Source organism: Pangasianodon hypophthalmus, chromosome 13 (assembly GCF_027358585.1).
Source record: "Pangasianodon hypophthalmus isolate fPanHyp1 chromosome 13, fPanHyp1.pri, whole genome shotgun sequence".
NCBI lineage: Eukaryota > Metazoa > Chordata > Actinopteri > Siluriformes > Pangasiidae > Pangasianodon > Pangasianodon hypophthalmus.
Window position 1 is genome coordinate 24,061,391 of NC_069722.1, and position 26,120 is coordinate 24,087,510.

Genomic DNA, 26,120 nt, shown 5'->3' on the forward strand with positions numbered 1-26,120 from the left:
AAATGTGTTTTTCTATCAATATGTAAATTATATTCATTGGTTTTATTGAAATTGGACAGAAAGACAAGATGGTTTTAAGATCTCACTAAAACCTCTAGAAGTCATTCTCAGGACGTAGCGTGATATTTCCCCTCTGACCTTTTCCTAGATTTAGCAGGTGTGTTAGATTACAGGAGGATTCAGATACACAGGGATGAGTCGTTCACGAACGAGTCGACTCTTTGAGCCGATTCTTTTAGGTGAACATTGGGAGGGGGCTAGCAATTCAAGAGACCCTTGTTTGTTTGTTTGTTTGTTTGTTTCTTTGTTTAGGAAATAGAGACAAGTATAGCTGAAAATGAATAAGTATTCATCATGTGCTAATGTCGTTAATCACATCATTAATAGATGTTAATCACATCTGAGTTGTTTGCATTATGATGTTAATAATAATAATAATAATAATAATAACAATAATGTTGTCTAGTAGCGTATTATTGGGGAGGTTGATATATAAGGAATAAAACACACCATGTTGTGCTGTTTAGGAAATTAATCAACGACGGGACGGTGTGCTGATGCTCGACATGCAGCTGTTCAGCACATCCGAAGAGTTTTATTCCTCTTATACCACAGCAATTTGTCAACGTATAAGTTTTTATTTTATGAAAGAACAATTTGCCATACTTGTTATTTGTTTATAGCTACATTTAATGTTGTGGAAACAGGTTATCGCTTATGTTATAGCAGCTACAAACACAAGCCTCTCTTTTTTTTTTTTTGTTCTCCCTAAAAGTTAATCAGACAAAAAAAAAACGCAGTTTGACGTGTTACCAAGAAACCATAAAACAAAAAATTCCTCTATCCTGAAGACTTTCCTTTTATCCGAAAATCTGCTCTTACAAAGCACTAACACTGGAGACTCCTTCCTGTAAGTTTCCTTACGGGAAACTTAATGTCTATGACATAAACACCTCTTTACAGAAAACTTATTGATGATTGTTTTTTCTTTCTTTCTTTCTTTCTTTAAATAACACATTTTTATCCATCTTAGTTTATGTTCAGCATTTGCGTTACAAGTCTTTGTGAATGAGTGGCTAATATACAAATGATAACGTATTAAAGCGAGCGCAAACCTATGATTCGAAAAGAACCAGCGATCGAAAATTGATCAACATCCTGAGATGAATCAGAAGTGATAATTCAACAGCAATGTGGTAAAATCACAAATAATTGTGAGACGAAATTTTACGTTGTAGCTGTAGCTAGGCAGCCATATTTGTTGTAATTCTGATACCACATAAAAACAGTGTAATCTTTACCCTTGGGTTTTTTTTTTCGACAAAATATATTTAAGTGGTCATTAGTTTACATAGTTTGTGCTTGTTTTTTGTACATTTTTAGTGTAGTTTGTAGTGAAATTGTGTGAGAAATCCACCAAAATGTGGCTAGCTAACTAGCTAAAAAAAAAAAAAAAAAAAAAAAACTCTCAAGCGGTAAACAAGACGCGCGTGAAGGAAACATGAACCTGTTCAGTTGTGGGCGGGGACACGTAAATAACATGTCTTTCCTCGTTTCCTATTGGCTAACTCTGCTGGCCACCTCTGTTTTTTAATTGGCTGGCGAGTGTCAACTGGTCCATGACGACCAGCGCTCTCGTGCAGAAGCCAGTCTCCTAGCGACGTGTTGAAATCTGAGCTTCTCTGTTCATCTGAACGACCTGAAATTTTGTTTTATTTCTTTAGTTATTTGTTTTTCCTCAGCTTCAACTAAACGTCCCAGCTTTCCGAAGAGCAGAAAACGTACTTGGTGAGATTTCTATGGGTTCCCTCCCCCGCATTCCTACAACCTTTCTTTCTTTCTTTTTGTTTTTTTTTTTTTTTAAAGCATGAACTATGCAGCTGTTCTCCATCATTACAATGTTAGGGCTCGCGCTGTCGAACGCAGCGTCAATCGCCGTGCACGTTAGCGAGCGAATCTAATTGTGCACGCGCAAGCGAGTCGCGAGCTGCTCCTGATTTTTTCTCTCTACAGCTAACCGACTCTGAAATAAAACACTAACAAAAATAAATAAATAACGTCGTTTATAGTTGTGTAGTTGAGCAGTAAAGCACCCTTCCTAAAGGCGTCTCTTGGTCAAACCCGTCAGAACTGGAATTAACTGATTCTTAACTGCTCTTATTTCGACACACAACTGTTTTTTTTTGTTTTTTTGAGCCGCTAGTCAGCTAGCGTTATAGATGTTTATTTCAGAATAGCTGCCAACTGACAGGATGAATCCGGTCGGAACCGGATCTTTCTCTTCTCCTCAGTCTGTTTAGCTTATATTTTCTTTAAGAAAACGAGACAAAACTATAGTCATTATTCATTAAACAAGATAAATGTCAACTAGTTAATGAGTGGATGATGTCTTTCTCATGTGTGTTGTTGCTATTTAAACACTGAGCAGATGTTTATCAGTAAACATGACCTAAAGAGAAGAGTAAAGCATCCAAAGTGATGTTCATCTTCATCATTAAATACAATGCATGCAATAGTAGCATGTTTGTTATTCCTTACCCTTACTTCTACAAATAACCTGCAAGATAAACTTACCGTCCACTTTATTAGGAACACCTGCACTTTCATGCAGTTATCTAATCAGCCAATCATACTGCAGCAGCACAATGCATGAAGGATCAAGAGCATCACATCAAACATCAGAATGAAGAAAAGGTGTGATCTCTGTGACTTTGATCGTGGCATGGATGTTGGTGCCAGATGTGCTGGTTTGAGTATTTCATAACCTGCTGATCTCCTGGGATTTTCACACACAGCAGTCTCTAGAGTTTACACAGAATGGTGCGAAAAACAAAAAACATCTTGTGAGCAAAGGATCTGCAGGCTGAAGCACCTTGGAGACTTAGGAGAATCACCAGACTGGTCTGAGCTGACAGGAAGGATATAGTAACTCAAATAATCACTCTTTACAGCCGTGTTGAGCAGAAAAGCATCTCAGCATGCACAAAACATCAAACCTTGAGGGTGGATGAGCTACAACAGCACGTACAACAGGAATCTGAGGCTGTCATGGGCACAGACTCATCGAAATTGGACGGGTGAAGATTAGAAAACAAATCACCTGGTCTTTTTCTAATCTTCAGCTGTCTAGTTTGGGTGAGTCTGTGCTCATGACAGCCTCAGAGTCTTGTTCTTTGGCTGACGGGAGAGGAACCCGATGTGGTCTTCTGCTGTTGTAGCCCATCCATTGCTAGGTTTTACGCGTTGTGCATTCTGAGATGCTTTTCTGCTCAACACAGTGGGCGAGAATCATTTAAATGTCGAACCCAGAGAGAGATTAGAGACCTAATCTTGAAGCGAAAAAAAAAGCCTAATTGTACCTATTGCACCTTTTAAATAAAGTTTGTAGCTGAAAATTATAAAAAAAAATTTTTTTAGTGATATATTTTCAGATCAAGTGCACTAATCTACCTGAGAGCTGATGAAAGCAGGAGCTTGCAGTGCCTCTGTATCGCTCTCTTCAGGTAGAGATGAAGCGAAGACTTGTGCTGCATTCGACTAAAGGTCATATCTCATAATTCCTGGCCTCCGACTGGGAAAAAACAGCCCTGTTCAGGATCTGGGGGACCGTCTCTTTAGCTCAGAGTTCAGGAAGTGACGTCAAATCAAAATGGCTGCTCACAGCATGAACAGTAATTTATAACACTGACTCTACAGTTCACTGTTTTGAGGAAGTAAACACACATCACTCAGCACCGTTAGCACCATTAGCTGGCTAGCTTGTTGCTAATAAAAGACAAACATGGAAACGTCTATGTTTTTTCCCCGACTTTGTAGCTTGACCCCACGGAGGTTGAAAAAACATCAGAGTCATTACAAGTGATATTTTATTTAGGGTTCGATGGCGTGAGCAGCCATGATGACATGACGTCATACGCGTAACTCCGGGGTGAAGACGCATTCCAGACTTTCCACGTAGGAATGCAAAGTTGATGGTTGTTGTTTTTTTTAAAGTTTTAGTCAAATACAGCAGCAATTCCACTGGCATCGCTGTGAGCAGGTAGTCGAACGGCATTGTGGGTAATGTGGGGAAAAAAACGGTAATGAAATTGAAAATTGGCTAATGTTCTTTTCATGAAAGGAGCGATAAATATTTGTCATGCAAAACAGCTTCAGGCATTTGGTTAACACATCAGGAGCTGGGTTTTTTTTTGTTTGTTTTGATCTATGGATTTCTCAAATTGCCGTTTCGGTGTGTGTTGAAGCCAGCCGCTCGGTTTCTCTTATCGTCGTGATGACTCCGGTTTTACATGACCGTGTTATGCGGTCTCGTCCTTGATTTGCACAGATGTCAGTTTGAAATGGTTCATCAGAAAATTGTTCGTTTTCGTACAGACAGATTTTGAGCGGCGTGTGGCGTATATTGTGTAGCAGGAATATTACACACCGTTTGTGTTTGCTTCATATCTACTGAACATGATTGCATGTGGAAGAGAGTCAGTGTGTTCCTCGTTTCGACGACTGATCAAAACAGCGTCCATCCTGATTTTATGATTTATTATTTTAGAGCTGTAGGTTAACCCTTTGAGCAGGCAGCTCAAAAAGTTGCTAGAAAAGTTGCAGTTGTAGTAGTACATACAAAGCATGAGCCAATATTCTTCATTATTCAAATATTTGAGGAAGTTAAACTAAAACAAGTAATAAATTATATCATTTTGATGAGGGGAGTTACCCTATGGTAACAGCTACAAGCAGCGATTAAGGGGTCCAAGCACTTTTTTGCCCCTACTTTTTTACCAGTGAAGGAAGAGCAGAAGGCTTTGGGACCATCAAAGCTTGTTCACAAGGAGAAGTGCTCAATCCGATGACAATACATCAAGCCATTACTGAGATATTCTCTCACTTCCTGTTTTCATTAGCCCTAATAAATGACCTCAAAGCTTCGCTGTTTTACATCAGGTCATGTTGCAAACCTGCTGTGTAGGGAGCTGAGAGCGTCGTCTATCACTGTGCCACATTTAAATTTTCACGAGCTGCCGTAGACGTGAAAAACACATCAAATCCCCTAATTGTTCTTTCTTAGATATTTTTGAGAATGACATTTCTGCAACAATCTCTTAAACTGTCAGTCTTCATCACATTGTCGTTATAAGCTGAGAGATAGAGAGCCTGCGAGGAAAGCTGGTGTACTGACCCCCCAAAAAAAAAAAAAAAGTTAACAAGCATGGCACTTTGGGATAGAAACATGGTATTCGTAGCAGCAGAAGTAGCAATGTAATGTAGCGTAGCATGTGAAAAATCGCAGCCAGATTGCACTCAGAACCGGAGGAGCTGTAGTGTGACTTGGAGCGAGTCCAGAGGGACCAGGTTGTGAAATTTTTGGCCAGTTGCAGCTGGATAGAAAAGACATGAGAACAGATTGGGGGAAAACCGTGACAACCCTACTTTAGAGTATTATATAGTAGCATAAGACGTTTCGCTCTTAAGTGCATCAAGTGTTTATGCTAAAAACGTCACAAACATGGGGATATTGGAAAAAGACTTTAATAATGTCTGTTATAAATAAAGTGCAAATTAAAACATCATCACCGTGATCCATAAACATACGTCTCAGAAGATAATTGGTGTAAGATTCTTCTTCTTGAGCACCAGGGCACAAAACACTGAGACACGCACAAAGTTCTTTGTTTGCTGTATTGCGCAGGATAAATCTCGGAGCGTGCGTAACGATATCGTCTCAGTCTACAGCCCTGCTATGAGTTACATATTAAATCGATGAGGACTTTGCACAAGGCTCATCACTTTGGACGAGACAGCGTTGCGTGTACACGTCTTGGAGAAGACGCGTCCGACGTTCTGATCTCCAGATTAGAGGTTTAAGGTTAGTACTGTGGGTTTTTTTTGTTTTGTTGTTTTTTGGAGTAGGAATTTCACAAGATTACAGTTTTCTCAGAGAAGACGAATGTCTTTTAGGGACACTTTATGCTTCATGACCAGTTACATCCAACGTTTAGGGTTCACTTCGGTGTGGTTTCCGTGGCAACCGCGGAGTAATGTTGACCCGTATGAACGAGTATTATATCCAAGTGTGTTCTTTACTCCAAAAACTAATAAGATCTCGATCTCTTTCTCAATAACGACCAGCTCTAAAATCATGTGATGATGGACACTTGTCCTTGTGATTAAACACCCAAGATGATCTGGGGGTTTTTTTTGGCTTTGCTTCACTTGTACGTCTGTAGTGTAATCAAACAAAGATATTACTCCACTTTACGAGATTAATAAACGTTCCTGAAAAGGAGTTTGCCAGTGTTTTCTGAGCTAAGAATGGTTTGTAAGCGTTGAGGAAATAGTGTTGATTTCCAGGAGGATGTGTGAAAGTAAAATGAACCATTTGTTGTATTGATTTCCCGATTGCAGTTTTGCTTACACGCCTTTCAGTGTGATTTATACGGCTGAGGTTGTTCCTTCAGTTCATACTGAATCTGATGTGGATAGTATCTGCTCCAAATATGTAATATCCAAACATTAATGGAACAGTAAACATGTTTTCACTGTGGTTGCAGAACCTTTAGAGAAACTGAAGTGTTTTAAAAAGCTCCTAGAATGAGAACTAGACTCACACTGCCAGATCTGTGACTGTTGCGTAGAAATAGCAGAAGTGAAGACACATGTGATGTTTGTGTGTGTGTGTGTAGTAAAAATTTAAAAAAAATCAAATGAACATGCCGGGGAAATGAGAGAGCAGTTGCTTTTTTTTTTTTTTTTTTTTGGTTTGTTTGCTTCGTTGCATGAATGTGCACGCATACAAAGCACTTTTTGTTTTTGGTTTCCTGTGGGAGTGCGTTCAGATAATCTCCTGTGGAATTGTTTTGACTCTGTAACCTTTGACAGAAAACACACTCTTCAGAAATTCTCAGCAGTCGTTGCAGACGTAGCAGCAGTAGTAGAACCTGAAGTCCCCGATATTCACGACACACTAGAAGGTAACATTTATTAAACCGACAGTGAACCTGAAATCATTTCTGGTGCAAAAATAGAGAACGTTCGGTCAGAGCAGTGAATTCCATCCGGCTACTTTTAGTTACACTTTGCATTTTGACACTACGATATTTTATTTGAAATTTTTTTTTTAATGTCGCCATGCTAGCAGGAGCTTTCTTTTTTTTTATGTTGTTTTGCTGTATTCTGCATCGATATTGTGTTTTTTTGTATATAAAATCGTGGAAAAGTGCTTGGGTGTTGATGTCCTTGATATTTGAAACTTGACATGAACAGTGATATTACAAATTCGCTCGTCTGTTGTTCTTCGTAGAAATCGTGAAATGTTTGCACGCGTCCGTGTCGCTCAAATGCCATTTTTAATCACTTTCTGATTTTCACTGTCATTAAAATTAGTTGCAAAACCACAGATTTGGCACTTTGTTGCCAACCTATTTAATTTATTTATGTCTTTGTATTTTTTATTTTCTTTGGCCCAAATGGTTAAAAAAAATTTCAGCGCATCCCTACGTAAAGGTGCTAAAGTCTCAGCAACTAAAATGTTTCTGAAAATGTTTCTTGGATACTGAACTTACTGTAACTACCTGTAGAATTCAGTCTGACCAACTTAATCTCAGGATAATCCTACTTCTGCCCACATTCAGGAAATTCCGAGCTCCGTCGCGAAAGAACACGTCCTCCATGACCCCGTGAACTATAAGAGCTTCACGCGGCTATAAACCGCGCTCACAATAAAGCTTCCTAATCTTTGTATAACAGCAGCGTTTGTCAGGTAATGCAGGTGTTTTAAAATCACGCTGCCTCTTTGCTCCATTTCCGATGAGTTTGTGAGACGAGGTTGTGTAATACAGCAGTGATTAGCATCTTAATGGTCCTCGGTAATGGCTCCGCAGAGGGGAGAACGTGCTCGTGTTGTTGCTTTTGCCTTCGACTACTCGTGTGGAGAGTCGTCTCCGGCTGCGCCAGCCTCCTCCATGCTCTGATTAGAAAACGAGCTCAGTGCTTAAGTAATCACCAAAGGCCTGGTTTTGTTTTTTGTTTTTTTCCGATCAGCATGAAATGTTTCCCTGGTGCTGTGAAGATCAGCAGAATAATGAGCTGGACTGGACTGAAGTCCCCCTAAGCAACAAGAAGAGGCGTAAAAAAGGAGGAAATTGTTTCATGCAGCCTCAATTCATTCCAGTTACATGAATCCACGTGAAGTGTCGATGCATATACCTTACTTCAGCACTCGAAAACAGGCTACGTGTCATCCAGACCCACATTATACGCATTAAAGAAGCAGAATTTACACTCAAATTTACCACAACAAGCTCGTAGATAGTTACAAATGCATGTTAGCTGAGCACGTTAGTCATGTCTTGATGCTTTAAAACGACTGCTAGTGTTGTCGCGTGTGGGCGTGGCCTGTCCCGCGTTTTTATTTTCAGTTCCAAAGAGAAACAGTAGTAGCATACAATTCTGTACCTTATTTATACACATCGCTTTTTAAAGTTTATATCGCGTACGCTTAACAGAGATACCAACGGTCTCTTCCTGCCAAGCTTCTTTGTAACGCTTCTATATGCAGTTTATATGACAGGAGCAGGTGAATCCACGGTTATAAGGGTTTCTTCCATTTTTGCACATCAAACAGTAAACAGGAGCTAATCGCACGTAGGAACTAACGCTGCGAGCAGGGAACCGAAGAAACGTCGCACCACACGTGCCATAGGATTGATCCGAGGAATCGTTCGAGCCAGTCGTTTTTCCACATCGTACCAAATTTGCATGGAATTGAGAATGTTTCTCAAATATCACTGAAAATATGGACATCTTGTGTCCCACACGTACGTAGAAAATAAATGATGACTTGACGCTTGCTAGTGGGACTGAAGGGTCTTTTTAAAGAAATGTAATGTTCAAAAGACTACTGAAATACCTTCTGGTGTAATTTCTACAAAATTAAGGAATTAAACACACAGGAATTTGCAAATATGTAAATAAAAACAAACCAGTGAACACATTTACTGGAGGTTGTTCCTACAATTCCACAGGGAATAATCACAAGCTCTAAATCACCGCAGACACACCCTTAATCCTCACTGGATCTTTTTCATATTTCTCTCTGTTTTCCCGTGGTCACATGATTAATGACTGATTTATCTTTGATATACAGTACTGTGCAATTTTAAAAATTTTTTTTTTTTTTTTTTTTTTAAATACAAACTTTGTTATAGATGTTTATTTTCTGACTTCTACATTATTGTTTCAGTACAAAATCATTTTAGATTCCAAATATTAGTTTTCCAGCACAAAATGAAATGTTCCAGAAAAATGTTTGTATGTCAGTAAAGAAAGCAGCAGATTCCATAAGAGACACTTTTCAGATAAAAACATAATGAAGGCTGCTGGGTTTCGCTGCAGAAATAAGAAGCGAGTCGACAGTCAAAGTCTCCAGAAGAACTGTGGCTGCTTCTGCAAGATGCTCAGTAACACTTCCAGCTCATTTCCTTATAAAACTGCACACACTGCACCTCAGATACTGCTTTATTTTTTAATATTGACTTTGTTTCACTTATTACTGTTTACTGCTCTTTATAGGATTTTTTTTTAATGGAGAAACATTTAATGTCATTATTTTTGAAGGCATCTTTGCTCTACAGCATTTCTTTGCATGTGCCTAAGACTTTTCCACAGAACTGTTCCAGCTGAATCGCTGCCCTCAGCTCCGTCACTCAAAGACTTCGTTTAAAGCCAGTTCAGCCACTTGCTGCATCATCTGCATAAAAGCCTGGGGCTTGTGTAGTGCCACTGTCAAGAACCAGTTCTATCCAGTCTGGACGAGGTGGCTTCTGATAACACGAGCGTCTAGAAATTTCAGGCCCGAGCCGGAGCTGTTACATAACCGTTTCCCCCAAATGTGGAACAGAAGGAAGACGCAGCCGATGCATCCTGCCCGGATGGAGAATAAAGATGCAGACAGTGACGGACCCCTTCAGTGTCTAATTCCGCATTACGGAATTCTAATGTCATTCCGTAATTCCATATTTAGATAAATGCTAGCACTAATAGCAAAGCCAGAAGTGAGAACTAGTTTAACTGTTATTCTTGTAAGATAGTAGTTCTGGTTAAACTGAACTTTTATGATGGTGAACTGAGAGGGACAGGTGGGATTGGTCAGAGTTCCTTTGGCAGCAGGAGGATGAGGGATTGGTTTTATTTTGAGCAGGAGGATGAGGGATTGGTTTTATTTTGAGCAGGAGGATGAGGGATTGGTTTTATTTTGAGCAGGAGGATGAGGGATTGGTTTTATTTTGAGCAGGAGGATGAGGGATTGGTTTTATTTTGAGCAGGAGGATGAGGGATTGGTTTTATTTTGAGCAGGAGGATGAGGGATTGGTTTTATTTTGAGCAGGAGGATGAGGGATTGGTTTTATTTTGAGCAGGAGGATGAGGGATTGGTTAAACTTTCTGCACGGGCGAACAATGTTCAAATGCATTTATATACTAATTATTTTATCTAGAATTTGACACCAGTGATTAAAAACCGGCCTTTTCATTGCTCTACTTTATAGAAGGATTATAAATATATAATATATATATTATATCTAGAGCGAAGTTTTTTCAGTCAAAGCTTGGTTTTTGGATTACTGTTAGGAGTGTAATTTATTTGCTGTAATTTATGTGATGTAAGGAAGCAGGAAAGAAATCATCAGCCTCATTAACTCGACACAAAAGCCACGCAAAGCGCTTCAAGTGTTCGCTGTAAAGCCGTTCTTTATCCTCAGCACACACACTGAGCCGGGTGTAAGCATATGGTAGACATGGCAGGAGTCGGGATTCCCTCGTCATGAGGCAAGTGCTGAGTCCGTCTCGTTTAACCCAGACGGCGGTGGGTGTGCGCTCGCGTGTTGGGAGATTTAACGGCTCCTCAGCGCGTCGGCATTAGTCACCGTCGTGATGTCTCAGCAGTGACCTGTCGTGGCTCTTCGAGGAGTCTGCTGCTTTCCAATAATAGATCCGTATTCACAAGGCTAAAAGTAGCTCCTTCCTGACTGGTTAAAATTTGATATTTGCAACATGACCGTGAAATATGGATATAATAAATCACTGACGTTCCAAAAAGATCTCGACCTGGATGTGATTAGATATTGATCCTTGAGCGTTTCTCTAAAAGCCATTTGTGTTGAGAACTTCATAATAAATCAAAGCTTTACTGTTATTTTTCCGCCAACACACGCATCACCGATGGCTGTTAGTGATTCAGCAAAGAAAAGCGCTTTCTTTTCACGATCTAAAAGAAATGGATTCGTGTAAAGGTGGATAAATCCAATTTACACGTTTCCTTCAAGTAAAGTAAAAGATTTGCTCCTTTCACTGGTGTTACAGTGTAGGGTCGTAATGAAGGCTTATGACTTCTCATTCAGTTCACGCTTAAAAAAAAACCATTTAAATCAAAGTCATCACACATTGGTGGATATTCGTTTACCTTGTTGGGAAGTTCGAAGAAAAATCTGGACTGCATTGTCTGCATTTAATTTTACCTCAACTATCCATTTAGAGGTTTTTTATTGTTTGTTTGTTTGTTTGTTTTTTCAAATTAAAATAACTGAATGCATTTTCACCAAAATTTCATCTTGACACTATATAGAACTCCTGCATGTGTTCAGAAGGACAGATTTTCTTTCCAATAGATTTTGAGTGAAATATTTAAAATGTTATGCAAGTAAATTTTGATCATCAGTTTTGCTTTTTTTTTCCCCGTTCGACATTTGAACGGAATCAGCTAATCAACTGTATCACTCTGAGATGGGAAAGAAGACATGGAAGCTAAACACACACAATTTCAGCATATTTTCTGGTTTCATTTCTTCAAAAGTGTTGCATAAGGTCCTCACGAAAGATGAAAAAAAAATTGTACTATGGACGTAAAATCAGTAATACTGCAGCTATAAAGATCTTTTAATTTGTGCACAGGTGAATTATTATTATTATTTTTTTTTTTTCCCCTGAACTTGGTCTTCTTTGCTTTATTCCACAGGTTTGTGAAAGGCAGGTGCTCTGAGCCCCTGTCTCTCTCTCTCTCTCTCTCTCTCTCTCTCTCTCTTTTTGTCTCTCTCCTTTTCTAAGAGCTCTACATGGCGCTCCTCAGCCGCCACCTGACTCTCTCCCTTCAGCGGAACCTGCGCCTTGTGACTCCAGGTAAGAGGCAGAACATGTCAGGCAGCGGTCAGACAGATAGAAGAGTCATAAAGCGTCATAAAATCATATACTTTCCCTCGAACAGCGTTTATGGGCTGGATTGACTGTTAAGGCAACACTGATGTAATTGACAGAGATCATGATTTAGCAAGCAAGCACTTTTCACAGTGAGAGTCTAAAGTCCAAACTTGTTTAATGTGAAAATCAAAATGCTTGAGTGAACGTAAATCAATAGCTTAGATGAGATACATGTGGATGATAAAGAACATAAGTGAGTTAATGAGTTCATATGCAGATTATTTAGTATTACTATCACGCCTTCTAATGACTTTTTGAGCTACTTTCCTCTGAAAAGAGTTGAAGAGACTGGCTTTCTTTTCCTGAACGTTCCACCGACAGATCACGTTAGGTCCACGTTGACGTCATTTGCAGGCGAACTGTTTTGAGTTTATAATTTAGACCCGTTCGTGTTAAGAGACGGGTGAAAAAGGTCAACGAGATCTTTGTGATAAAGAGAATAACTTCTTGAGGGGTTGTGATTTCCACCACCGTGGATCCAACATAATTATTTTATATATTTATCCCCCTAGGCTGCAGATATGTCAGTCAGACAGCTACGAAGACTGTGTCCGAGTTTGAATACGACGCTCCGTCCATGAAGACTCCTGTTCCAGGGCCCAGGTCAAAGGTTTGATCTCAACATCTTCCTCATTTCTTAGTACATTTATATTTTTCACTCTGCTAGAGGAAGTGTTCTTTATATCTATATAAAGTCAGTTGTCTTTTCACGTTAATATTAAAACCGTTTGTTTGTTGCTTGCTGTTCCCATGACGCATTGCACAATATCCAACGGGGTTTTTGCTCTCGTTTTTCTCTCTTCCTCTCTGAACAGGAGCTGACAAGACAGCTGGGAGAAATTCAGGTCAGCACTGCACTTCACTCCACTCAGAAAGCTGAATCATGCACATTGTTATTGCATAAGGGTTAAAGAGGAGTTAAAGTGAGCACGTCCGTCTGCGGAGGTTTGGCAGCCGGACTAGAGGTCATGCGAATCCACTGCAAACATAACCTTAATATACCCCTCATTACTCCAGCTCACAGGGCTCAGTGAAGCTCGGGAAACGCCTTCGGGAGACTTGATTTGTTTTTCTCACCCCAGCAAGCGCGATCCGTCTTTCTGCAAGCTGCTGCGGTGTGAATAAGAAGCTGATTGGAGCTGAGAGTCAGGGATGAAGTTAACAGCACTAATTTGCTCACGTGCAGCTCGCACACTCACGATTATCTCTGTAATATACTCTGAGTATAGCGATGTTCTTTAGCAGTGTGAGAGCTCTGTGAAGCGCTAAGCTGTGAAGGGTGACATATTAAAGCCAGCAGGAAGCAGAGAGAAAGGGAGCACAAAGAAGCAGCCTTTGTACACTACTGTGTGTGATGTAACGATTTAGACTGGTTCAGACTGGAGTGTGTCCGGGTTATGGGCCTGTTGCGACACAGCCCTGATTCAGCCTGTCCTTTCAAAAGTGCAAATTCTATAATCGTGATATGATATGATATACATTTATTATAGCGCTGTTATCACAGACAGTATCTTCGTCAGGAGAAATGTAGCTGAGCACTACGGATTTTCATCGTAAAGTTCTCCACCCCTTACTGAAACAATTTACAGTCTACGAGGTTTTTTTTTTTTTTTTTTTAATTTGATTGTTTAGTACCTTGCCGTGTCAAACCAAATAGCAGCAGCCGAGCGCCTTTCCTTACTTGACTCGGTTTAATTCGGTTGCTCCTCATTGGTCAGAAGGTGTTGATTAATTTTCTATAACAGCAGCTCTGACAGTAGTGCAGCTGCAAATCACAGGTTTATATTAATGCACTCGTTCTAATGTTATCGTTTCTATAGAACAGCTCATTCACAGGGACTTGCATGACGGACGCTCCGCATAATTTATTTAATAAACGTGTGCAGTAGCTGAGGTGGTGATGTGGAAGGAGTCTCCAGTGTGAGCACTTTAACAGTCAGAGGTAAAGCTGTAACTTTAAGTGTTTGAAATCGTCCCAGTTTCACAGTAACATGAGAAGCTGCATTTATTTATTTATTTATTTATTTATTCTTATTAACTTCAAGAGAGAAAGAAGAAAGACTGGCGAAGGAACGCCTGTTTATAGGACGGTTTGCTGCTGTTTAAATGTAACTATAAACAGATAAAATGTATGAAATATCCTGTCAATTGCAGTACAATGTGCAATATAAAGCAAGAGACAGTTACCTATAAAAAAAAAAAAAAAAACGTTTGTGTACAGCTCTACCACTGATTCTTAAAGTGGGATCTGGAGACCTCTAGGGATGACAAGCAGGGGATCTGTGATTTAGTAATTTTGTTACAGTGCTGAAAATTTATTACATTTATTACTGAGATCTTTGAGTTATTCACCTGTTTGACTGGCCACGTGAATTGACTGGGTTTAATCCGAACCTCAGTAACTCAAACAAGTCGGCCTTTAAACCGTAAATAACGTCAGCTCGGATCTAATGTTCTCTGTCGGTGGAAAGTTCAGGAATAAAAAGCTCTATTGCTTCAGTAAATATCCAGGATATTACTATAAATGTTTAAGTAATGAGCGTAATATTTCAGTATTTAGGATTTTGTTCGTGAAATAAATCTGTTTAAGGGGAAAACAAGCTGAGTTTCTAAATGTAAGTCTGTGAATCTATGATCTTTTAATTATGGCTGTGTTTAGATGAAGAAAAATAATTCTACTGATGTGAGATATTGTAAATATTGAATAATCAATCACTTATTTTAATCTGTTTTGTATTTAAGTACAGAATGTCGCATCACCACTATTCATGACTATTAAACTCAGCTCATGAGCTCTGTGTTGTCTAAAGGCCATAAAATCAGTTTGAATTATTGTAATTAAACAACACATTGCTGATGCAACTAACAGCAAACAGAAAAATCATCCCTGTTTGGTTCAGCTGTCCTTTTAAATGTCCTCCAGAACACTCGAGTGTAGAGGGATGCCGACGCAGCAGATGCTTTAAAAGGCTCTGAGCAGTCCTTGGAGAAATTTCCACAGAGCTCACTGAAGTCCGTAATCACGGATCGCTTTTAAACACACCATGAGCTGCTGTATTTCTAAGACGATGCAGAAACAAATGTCACGACACAACAGCACTCCTCTCATCTTCGCTCTTTTTTTTGTCTTTTTATTTCACAGAACGTGGGCGCGATTAATTTCTTCTGTAACTACGAGGAGAGTCGGGGAAACTACCTGGTGGATGCTGATGGCAACCGAATGCTGGATCTGTACACACAGATCTCCTCCATTCCTCTGGGTACGTCCTGTGATGTGGCTCTTGTACGTCAGACTGTTTATCAGGATGCCTGAGCATCTCTAACGCTAAACTCAGTAAGAGCGTCTGTGATTGGTCAGATTTCTCAACACTCTTTTCTGTGATTTGCCGAATGGTCCTCTTGACCTTCATGTAGTGGACGTCAGTGAGTATAAATGCATAGAGTAAATTTCACACTACACGAGACCATTGCTGAGAGAGATGATGTTAATAAAACTTCAAAATGGCGTCATGTAGAGCGTATAGTGTGCTGCGTAGGTTCAGCCAGGTTCTTATGTTGACGTAATACATGACTGTGTATAGCGCCTAGTAAATGTAATCTAGGTTTCACTGTAGGTAAATAAAATACAAAACTCTGTAACGTGAACGTTTATGGAAAAAAAAAATCATGATGTTCTTTCCAATATTAGAAAACAGCACATTTTTTTGCATTTCATTTACAACACAAATGTTTTATATTTTAGATGCAAATGTCAGAGTAGCAGTATAACATGATAGAGTTTGTACCTGTGTGTGTGTGTGTGTGTGTGTGTGAGAGAGAGAGAGAGCGAGAGAGAGCATAAAGACAGCTGTTTGCATAAATTCCCATTTCTCCAGCACTCATAGCCGAATAGTTTGCCAGATCAGCATCAGTAAACATGACCAAAAGCATGCAGCTGACCACAGGAACAGTATCTGAGCAGCCATCTTGGACCAACAGAGTGTTTTAATGCATAAAATGACAAAAGGTACAGTTGGAGATGAAAGGTATGGAGATGATATTAGACAAACTCAGTAGCTTAAAAACTGTAAGCTGTCTTGGTGAAGACATTGAAGAAAGCAGATGAAGATTGGGAAACAGATTTATGGAAAAGATTTTCAGAGAATGATTCCTATTCAGATAATTTATTTAATTTAACTGGGTTTTGATCAAGAGAACTGTAGCAAAAGCCTATAAAGGTCCTAATACGCGTGTGAGGTTTCTCTGTGGCCGTCCACGCTGGAGCAGGCTGTTCGTTAGCCTTTATGTTAGCCGTGCATGCTGGGAGAATTGACTGATGAAGCGTGACTGGCAGCTGGAGAGGTGCGGCACAGCAGAATATTCTCCTCCTCTCCCTACACAGCACTTACAACTCGTATGTACAGCATCCGCTGTCCACTTTTATCTCCCCGACAGCACACGGTCATTGGTTGGTCAGCGATCCTTTTAATATTCCATCAGTTCTGACAAATTGAGTGAGCTCAGACCTCCCTCCCTCTCTCTCTCCCTCTCTCTCTCTCTCTCTCTCTCTCTCTCTCTCTCTCTCTCTCTGATGCCTGCAGACATGATGAGATTAATTTCTCTCCCCTGCTTTTTCAACATCATGAGAACGGACACAAATGAATAGTGGACAGAAATGAAGAGTGTAATCAGGCCGTTGTGTTATTACAGCACTGCCACAGCGCCACACAGCCACTTCACACTGTGATGTTTATTACGATCAAGCTGAACGCTGATTTGTGCTCTCAGATAACGAGAGAGACGCCGAGAGCTTCAGCCGTGCCGAGAAGAAATCTGTGTTTCAGAGCGAAACAAGAGAGCAGACTTTACCTCTTTCCAAGCTCTAAGAAGCTCCCTAGTAAGCGTAGAGTGCGCTACGCAGTGTGTTTAAAGTGTTTGATGGTCAGTGTAGAAAATACGAAGTCGTTTAACCTTCATGAAAACAACACTATCTGATGTTACAGCCATGCTGGTGTCATTTCTTATCTCTCTCAAACACCCAGCGAACTAGTCGAGGGCTGTTATTATCTCCAGGCCTGGCTTCGGTAAATATTCGTTTGTACGTCTGCCAGTAATTTAGAAAATTGTACAGAATGTGTAGGTTTGTGCAGTACATGTTTTAATAAAGGGTGCCAATAATTTTGACTGCATGTTGCCTGTGCCAGTGACTGGTGCTGCAGACAAACACACAGAAAAGTACTCGTCCATCTGTGAGAAGTTCTTCAGCTTTATGCACAGGGAACACACACACACACACACACACACACAGACACACACACAGAGGTCAATGCACTTCGCTGTGTACACGTGTGTGTAATATGAGAGCAAAGCTCTCTGACCCTGTGTGTGTGTGTGTGTGTGTGTGTGTGTGTGTGTGTGTGTGTGTGTGTGTGTGTGTGCCACAGAGAGGTCTGGTGCTCCAGATAAGGCCGTGAGCTCGGGATCAGAGCAGCCTCCATTCTCCCTGCGCCAGCGTCTGCTTTAAACTTCTGTTACCTTAAACCTCGTCTATATAGCTAGCTAAAGCGTCTGTTAGCTTACATCTTCTCTGTATAGCTAGCTAAAGCGTCTGTTAGTTTAAATCTTCTCTGTATAGCTAGCTAAAGCGTCTGTTAGCTTAAATCTTCTCTGTATAGCTAGCTAAAGCGTCTGTTAGCTTACATCTTCTCTGTATAGCTAGCTAAAGCGTCTGTTAGCTTACATCTTCTCTGTATAGCTAGCTAAAGTGTCTGTTAGCTTACATCTTCTCTGTATAGCTAGCTAAAGCGTCTGTTAGCTTACATCTTCTCTGTATAGCTAGCTAAAGCGTCTGTTAGCTTAAATCTTCTCTGTATAGCTAGCTAAAGCGTCTGTTAGCTTACATCTTCTCTGTATAGCTAGCTAAAGCGTCTGTTAGCGTAAACCTTCTCTGTATAGCTAGCTAAAGCGTCTGTTAGCTTAAATCTTCTCTATATAGCTAGCTAAAGCGTCTGTTAGCTTACATCTTCTCTGTATAGCTAGCTAAAGCGTCTGTTAGCTTACATCTTCTCTATATAGCTAGCTAAAGCGTCTGTTAGCTTACATCTTCTCTGTATAGCTAGCTAAAGCGTCTGTTAGCTTACATCTTCTCTGTATAGCTAGCTAAAGCGTCTGTTAGCTTACATCTTCTCTGTATAGCTAGCTAAAGCGTCTGTTAGCTTACATCTTCTCTGTATAGCTAGCTAAAGCGTCTGTTAGCTTACATCTTCTCTGTATAGCTAGCTAAAGCGTCTGTTAGCTTACATCTTCTCTGTATAGCTAGCTAAAGCGTCTGTTAGCTTACATCTTCTCTGTATAGCTAGCTAAAGTGTCTGTTAGCTTACATCTTCTCTGTATAGCTAGCTAAAGCGTCTGTTAGCTTAAATCTTCTCTGTATAGCTAGCTAAAGCGTCTGTTAGCGTAAACCTTCTCTACGTCTTCACCTTCTCAAGCAGTTCAGTTTTATTTGTATAGTGCTTTTAACAATGGACATTGTCACAAAGCATCTTTACAGGAATTAATAAATTCAGGATATAAATTTAAGCTTTATAAATTTATCCCTAATGAGCAAGCCAGAGGCGACAGTGGCGAGGAAAAACTCCCTGAGACGATGTGAGGAAGAAACCTTGAGAGGAGCCAGACTCAAAAGGGAACCCATCCTCATCTGTCTGGAGTCATCACTCTGTTTTTTTTGCTCCATGCAGCTCTATGTCACTGCTATTTATTGGATTATAGGATTTTCCAGCTGAACAACCCTCTCCTGATGATGCATCTTGGGGAGAGAAGCAAATTTTTTGGAGTGCAAATGTTAGTGAGAAAGTCTGAACTGGTAATCATTATAACTAAACTATTATTTTTGATCGTGTTTGCACAAGTACAAAAAAACTGACTATTGCACCTTTAAAGCTGAAGCTTATCAGGACCCTCAGAACAGGATGTTAGCGAGGGACATCGGAAATTTATGAATTTACTGCTGATCTCTTTGCCGCATAATCGGTTCGCATGACTGTTTAAATTTGCTTAAAGCAGAGATAGACATATGAACAGACATGATGAGCATGAGACCAGCGCTGATGATACAGAATGGAAGCAGTGGCATCAAACACACGACTTAACGTAATCCTGGAGTGTGACCCGCAGCCATTCACAGCACACTGACTTCTGAGGAAATTCTGGAAATCATTACATCATTCTGGCAGACGGTCTTGTAGAGGAAACGGTCTCTGCTGGTGATTAGAGGAACTGCTGTTCTGGCGCTTATGTAATCCAAACCAAAGTCCAAAAAAAAAGCAGTTCCAGCTGGTTCACAGCACTGCTTTTCACACAGCGTGGCACATTCATGTGAAAACCTTTATCAGCTATATCAGGAGTATTCTTTACACTAAATCAGGCATTTGAAGATGAATTACATAAAACGTATTTATAATGCTACACCCTGCGCCTTCACGTCTCAAAAAACTGCAGTAGGTAACACCTACTCGAGCAAATATCACTATAACATATCAGATATGTTTTTATTTATTTACCCAAAACAGTGTTATCTTGTTGCTTAGATTTAACTTGATCTTCAAACTAACAAACCCAGATGGCTTCCTGTTCGCCTTTATGGAGATCCAGTTACATAAAATATCCTCACTAACGGAGGATGCCGTGTGTACGTCTCTAAACGGTCTGCTTTTGTCAAACCTTAACGTCTGAAGCCGAGCTCTTTAATGTTTAATCGACTCTGCTTGAGCAATCATTCGCGAGGTCCACGTCTGGACCACGGTCCACCAGCTAACGACCTCTGCTATAGGATATAACATGGCCCTACTGTACATAGTGCACCATAAAATACTATTTCAGCCACAGAAAAGGAACAATTTCGTTAAGAAAGGGCATGCTGGAAATTAACTGCACTTAATATTATAAATGATGTAACCCCATTCACCACTACCTAAAACGTAACCAAGAATTAATTAGTGTGTAAACTGTATGATCCTTTTAAAAAAAAAGGAAGGTGCTAGGTTCTGAGAGATTTATCGATCTGCGTCCTCGGCCGTGAATAAAGAACCTGCGCTGAGAGATTTTGTCTTTGCCTTCTTCTATTAAAGTTTATTTACAATTGCGATGACAAGCATACGTTGTACTTTTCTCATTTTAGAACATTACAGAATTTGAAGAATTTCTGATAATAATTCGTATTATATAAAAGATAATGAATATTAACACAGGGATTAAACAGCCAAAAAATTGTGTTTTGTTATATAATTGGTTGCACTTCATTTTCACATTTCAGCTCTGCATTTGTTTGGGAATCTAATAAGATTGCAAGCCGCTGCATTAATAGAGATGATTATCTGTCTGAAATGAGTTGAATCGCTACAGAATTGACCCTTAGACATGATTTGCTTCAGGTGCTGCTTAAGAGAGGCAGCGCTGCTGTCGTATTTACAGAAGTGTGACGCATCGAATCAATTAGACTCTGATTATCTGCATCTAATATTCTTCACAGCCTCCAGACTAAATAAATGTGATTACTGCAGCAGGGGGTTTGTTTGTTCGGCACACGGCATATGGATGTATAGAATATTACCTGATCCGGCATTCCCTCTCCGATAAAACGCCCACGCAGTTCAAGCCGTGTGCAAATACTATGTTAATGTTTACATTGTGATTCTGTACAGGTTATAATCATCCAGCTTTGATGAAAGCACTCGCCAATCCCAACAATCTGGTAAGACGTCATTGCCTTGTGTTTATAGTGTGTAAACAGAGTGTGTAGTGATGTAGTCAAGCATGAAGATCCTCCTATTCGATTGTAATCCATCTGCAGCCTTTTCCGTTTCTTTAGCTCTTAAACCGTACCATATTTTTATTCTTTCTGTTTCCCCAGAGTGCATTTGTCAACCGGCCAGCCCTTGGAATTCTGCCACCTGAGAATTTTCCTGAAAAGCTGACTGAAAGTCTGCTTTCGGTGAGAACTCGTTTGAGCACAGCTTGATTCTTAAATGAAGCGCTACTCATAAGAGTCACGGTTTGGGCAGAAGGTCTGTAGCAAAAGCACGGCCAAGTTGTGATCATTTCTTCTCAAGTGTCTAAAATGCGAGTTTATGTGCGATGATTCAGTCTGAATTAATTAGCAACCGCCTCCGGCTTTTGCGTTCGCTAAGATAGCCTCTGTGCTGCGAGGGTTGAAAAAGGTCCTTTCTTTTCTTTTTTTTTTTTTTTAAATAAGAGGACAGTTGATAAAAAAACAGCACAATAATAATAACTATAGACTTCATTCCAATGGGCTTGATCACCTCAGGACTAGTCTCGCAAGTACATTTTGTTGATTATGGACAAGAACCAGAAAGAGGCAGTTTGACTAGAAGAAGACTAACCCCAAACTTTTTTTTTTTTTTTTTTTTTTAACTGTAGCTTGTTATATAATATTTAAAGACAGGAACCTTGCTCCAAAAAGCTAATTTTGTCATTGCGTTTTCCTGGTTTCCTAGAAACCAGTTCATGGAAGTGCAGAGAGCCATTCAAATTCTGAAGATACTGAAGGTTGTGACCAGAAAAGTGTACAAAAGACACAAGCCCTTGGGTAGAGCATCTGATCCTGAAACTACCTCAGGACCAACTCTAAAATCTCCACCTTGAAACAAATTGATCTAAATGGATTAAAGAGATACTCTGGCATTTACCAGCTTAATCTCTGGCTATCATCTTTAGTGTGTGTGATGATCCAAGAATTTCAACACATTTTCCTGCACTGAGAAAACAACACTCAAAATGTTTACTCTAATCTCACTGCTAATGGAAGTCTAAGAGCACCTGCTAGATTCCTAATGAAATGTTTGAAATACAAGAATATAAAATATAATTCAAAACTACAAATAAAAGTGATGATGAGACTTTGACACAAGATGAAATTACTGAAGCTGTTCTATCCAACCATAAAAAGTAGTTTATACTTTACAGATTTCGTTAACCACAAATTCGTTTCATTTACATGCAAACCTTACACCTTGGACTGAAGAAGATATATACAATGGATAAATATTATATTTAATAAATACAATGGTCAAAAAATGCTGGAGTATTCCTTAAAGCTTTTTCTGTCAGTTACAGTGATTTCTGATTCTCTAACAGTAGTTAAAGTAGATTACGGTTCGCTAAAGCAGGGGTTCTCTAACTTTTTGTAGCCAGAGACCCATTTAACTGTAGAATAAATTCTATGGACCTTGTAATTTTGGTGCTTGGACCCCTAAATACAATAACTTTGATAACGTGGGCTGTGATTTCCACCACTGTACCTCGAAAAAAAAAAAAAACATAGACCCCCTGGCTAGAGAATCACTGCTCTAAAGTATTGCTTTTGTTACATGACGTGTCTGATCCCCCCCCGCAGATCGCTCCCAGTGGAATGACCCGGGTGCAGACCATGGCGTGCGGCTCCTGCTCCAACGAGAACGCCTTCAAGGCTATGTTCATCTGGTACAAAGTGAGTGCACAGGTTACACACACCACACATTACTCTCACACACACATGCACATAGCATGGTCCATCAATTAGTATGTGATATTAAAAAAAAAAAAAAAAAACTGTCTGCAAGTAAGATGTCGCAAGTAAGATCATCTTGCAAGGCAGATGGCTAGGATTGCTAGCTTGCTATCAACTACATTTGTAAGCTACTGCTGCTTTTTTTAAAATTTTTTTATTTTTTATTATTATTAACGCTGTCATCTCATTGGCTGTGCTCTAGGGGGCGGGGCAAGCCATGTACGCTCTAATTGCATTGTCTCAAAGTATTGGAAACATTTTTAGATATCTGAGGTGTTTGTACAAGCATTCATGAATACGAGAAAAAAAAAATCACAAAAAATATATATTCAAAAAACATTTGTCTGTGGATAATAAATCTGTAATGTTTGTTATTGATGGATCATGATGCACATTTGTCAATAATTATCAGTAATTTTTCTCCATATGACAGCATTTTTATACTTGTGTGATATTTCACTCGGGCAAAACAATGCATTTAATTTCCCAAATATCTGTAATTTTTTAGTACTTTCTGTACTACAAAGATATCTCAAAGTAGACTACAGATTAACTGATTTATTTTCGGTGTATGATTTATATCTAGAACAAAGAGAGAGGCACCAATGATCCTTCACCAGAGGAAACGAGCTCCTGTATGATTAACCAGGTAACTCACTACTGCACATCAGTCATAAGTATTATTTATAACTACAGGCTCCTCTGAAAGTATTGAAGCGGCAAGAGCAACTCTTCTGTTTTTGCTATACACTGAAGACATTTGGGTTTGAGATCAAAATTTTTGGTTAAAAAAAAAAAATGTCGGTGATGTCACTGACTGTTGTTTTGGCTTTTTCTTCACAGCTCTCACAATGTTTCTGACATTACCTGCTGTTGTTTTCCTTAGCCAACCTGTTTGAGGTCCGGTTATTAGTACGCCAGTGGTTTCTTCCTTTTTCAGCACATTCCAGATTGTTGTGTAGGCTGCTCCCAGTGCTTGTGCAGTGCCTCTGATCGATTTTCCCTCTTTTCTCAGCTTCAAAATGGCTTGCTTTTCTCCCATAGACAGCTCTCTGGTCTTCATGTTGGTTTATCCTTTTTAACAACAAATGCAGTCTTCACAAGCAAAACCCAGGACTTACACCAAGAGTAGAGGTTCAGACCAATTAATTGTGTAAACAATCACTCTAACAGGACACACCTGGGCAACAAGAAACACCTGTCAGTCACATGTTCCAGTATTTTTTGATTAAAAATGGGTGTGGTCATTTAAATATTCTAAGTTGATTAACACATCTAGATGTAAATATCAGGAAATGAAAGCTGAAATTCTGTCTCATCTTTTGATCTCGCACCCGAATGTCTTCAGTGTAGATCAAAAACAAAAGAATTGGCCTTGCTGTTCCAATACTTTTGGTGTGGACTGTATAATTTGGTAAAATGATACAGTAACAATCCATTAGTTTACATTATTTACTTATATTTATTTTAGTTAATCTGGAAAATATAATTTGAGCTGTCCATACAGTTGTTATTCCACGATTTCGGTTAATAAATGGGGAAGTATGTTAATTTGCATTATAACAGAAATGTTTAGAGCATAAACAAACTAATGCTTATCCACCATATGGCCAAAAGTATGTGGACACCTGACCATCACAGCCATATGTGGTTCTTCCCCAAACTGTTTCCACAAAGTTGGACACACAGAATTGTACAGAATGTCTTAGTTCGCTGTAGCATTACAGTTTCCCTTCAGTGGAACTGTGAGGCTCGAACATGTCCCTGTGCACTTGAGTGCAAAATATAATCAGATAAAGAAAAACAGTTCATTTATGAGGTTAGATCAAAATAAACCATAATGTTTAAATTGTACTATTGCTTTGTCAGATCATTTATTTTCTAGTTACAAGCTGATATTTGTTTTAAGAATTCTAACGAATTGAGACCATTTCAAACTTCGACAAAGGCTTCTTCGTTATTGTCTAGAGATAGAAATTTAATTTATTTATTTACTTTTTAGAATAATCTCATTAGGTGAAGTATTAGATAAACTCATTTATGTTCAAAATGTTTTTTACTTGCTGAAGATTAATTTGTTTTGAGGCTTAGTCGTCTTTGCTGTTTGAGTAAACGTGAGTGTTGTCCTGCTCACTGTTAAACTTCACATGTCTAGAATGATCACCCTCATCAAACCGTTATAAAGAAAGAAGACTTATAAACAGTTTATACATTATTATCTGTGTGTGTGTGTGTGTGTGTGTGTGTGTGTTTGTAGAGACCTGGATGTCCAGATCTGAGCATCCTGTCCTTCATGGGAGCGTTTCACGGCAGAACTATGGGTAAGTCTGGCGAGTGTGTTATTGAATTACGTTACAAACTGCTTTCAGGAACATCCCCAAACATTCAGATCTTTAAATCCATTGAATCACAAAGCCGCTGACGTCGTTACTCTGTCCATACAGCTGTCTTGATTCGTTCTCAGGTTGCTTGGCCACGACACACTCCAAAATCATTCACAAGCTGGACATCCCGTCGTTCGACTGGCCCATCGCGCCCTTCCCCAGGCTCAAGTATCCGCTGGAGGAGTTTGTTCGAGAGAACGCCCAAGAGGAGGCTCGCTGTCTCGAGGAGGTCCGAACTCTCCTCGTCAATGCCCGCGTTCAAACACTTCTGCTTTATAATATATGCATATTCATCAGATCAGATTTTCTCCTGCAGTCACCTCATATCACAGTAAATTTGTCACGAGTGGATTTTCAGTATCAGAGTCTCGATTTGAATCATCATTGATTTATTTACCGTTACTATAGCAACCGTGATTGAGCTTATTTAGTGACATCACACACAGATCATGTGTAGCTCCATGGTGAGTAATAAAGGGGACTTTGTTACTCATTTAAACATCACATTTTAAGTTCAGGTAGACATGTTGATTAGGAGCCATACTAGCATCGTTAGCTTCAGTGAAATATCTCCACCCCCCCCCCCCCCCCCCCCAATGTGTGGTTCAGGTGGAGGATCTGATCGTGAAGTGGAGGCAGAAGGGCAAACCCGTGGCAGGTATCGTCGTCGAGCCCATCCAGTCGGAGGGAGGAGACAACCACGCATCACCCGACTTCTTCATCAAACTGCGCAGCGTCGCTCGCAAGGTAACGAGACACTAAGGGTGTAAATCTGTTGTGTTTAGACCTTCCTTTATTTTCATGTTTGCATTTTTTTAATGAGGAAATTGTAAAAAAAAAACCTGCACAGACTGCATGAGCTCTTCTGAATAGTTCATTGTGGTTACATTTGGCTCGCTCTGGAATCATCTTGAGGATGTAAATGAATAAAAGATGATCTTGTGAAG

At 39.6% G+C, this 26,120-nt stretch overlaps 1 protein-coding gene across 2 annotated transcripts in view; it reads left to right on the plus strand.

Moving 5' to 3' along the window:
* The first annotated feature begins 1,624 nt into the window (after positions 1-1,624).
* Positions 1,625-26,120, plus strand: part of abat (4-aminobutyrate aminotransferase) — a 33,388-nt gene continuing 8,892 nt past the window's right edge. The window contains exons 1-12 of one of the 2 annotated variants that reach the window (XM_034309896.2): positions 1,625-1,788; positions 12,005-12,165; positions 12,756-12,853; positions 13,059-13,088; positions 15,386-15,503; positions 20,925-20,974; positions 21,134-21,214; positions 22,637-22,729; positions 23,376-23,438; positions 25,047-25,110; positions 25,254-25,402; positions 25,783-25,920. In XM_034309896.2, the coding sequence (XP_034165787.1) occupies positions 12,102-12,165; positions 12,756-12,853; positions 13,059-13,088; positions 15,386-15,503; positions 20,925-20,974; positions 21,134-21,214; positions 22,637-22,729; positions 23,376-23,438; positions 25,047-25,110; positions 25,254-25,402; positions 25,783-25,920 (948 nt within the window). In that variant the 5' untranslated portion in view covers positions 1,625-1,788; positions 12,005-12,101. Of the gene's footprint in view, positions 1,789-3,417; positions 5,861-12,004; positions 12,166-12,755; positions 12,854-13,058; positions 13,089-15,385; positions 15,504-20,924; positions 20,975-21,133; positions 21,215-22,636; positions 22,730-23,375; positions 23,439-25,046; positions 25,111-25,253; positions 25,403-25,782; positions 25,921-26,120 lie in introns of those variants that run through there. The other variant, XM_034309897.2, reaches the window with a different exon arrangement.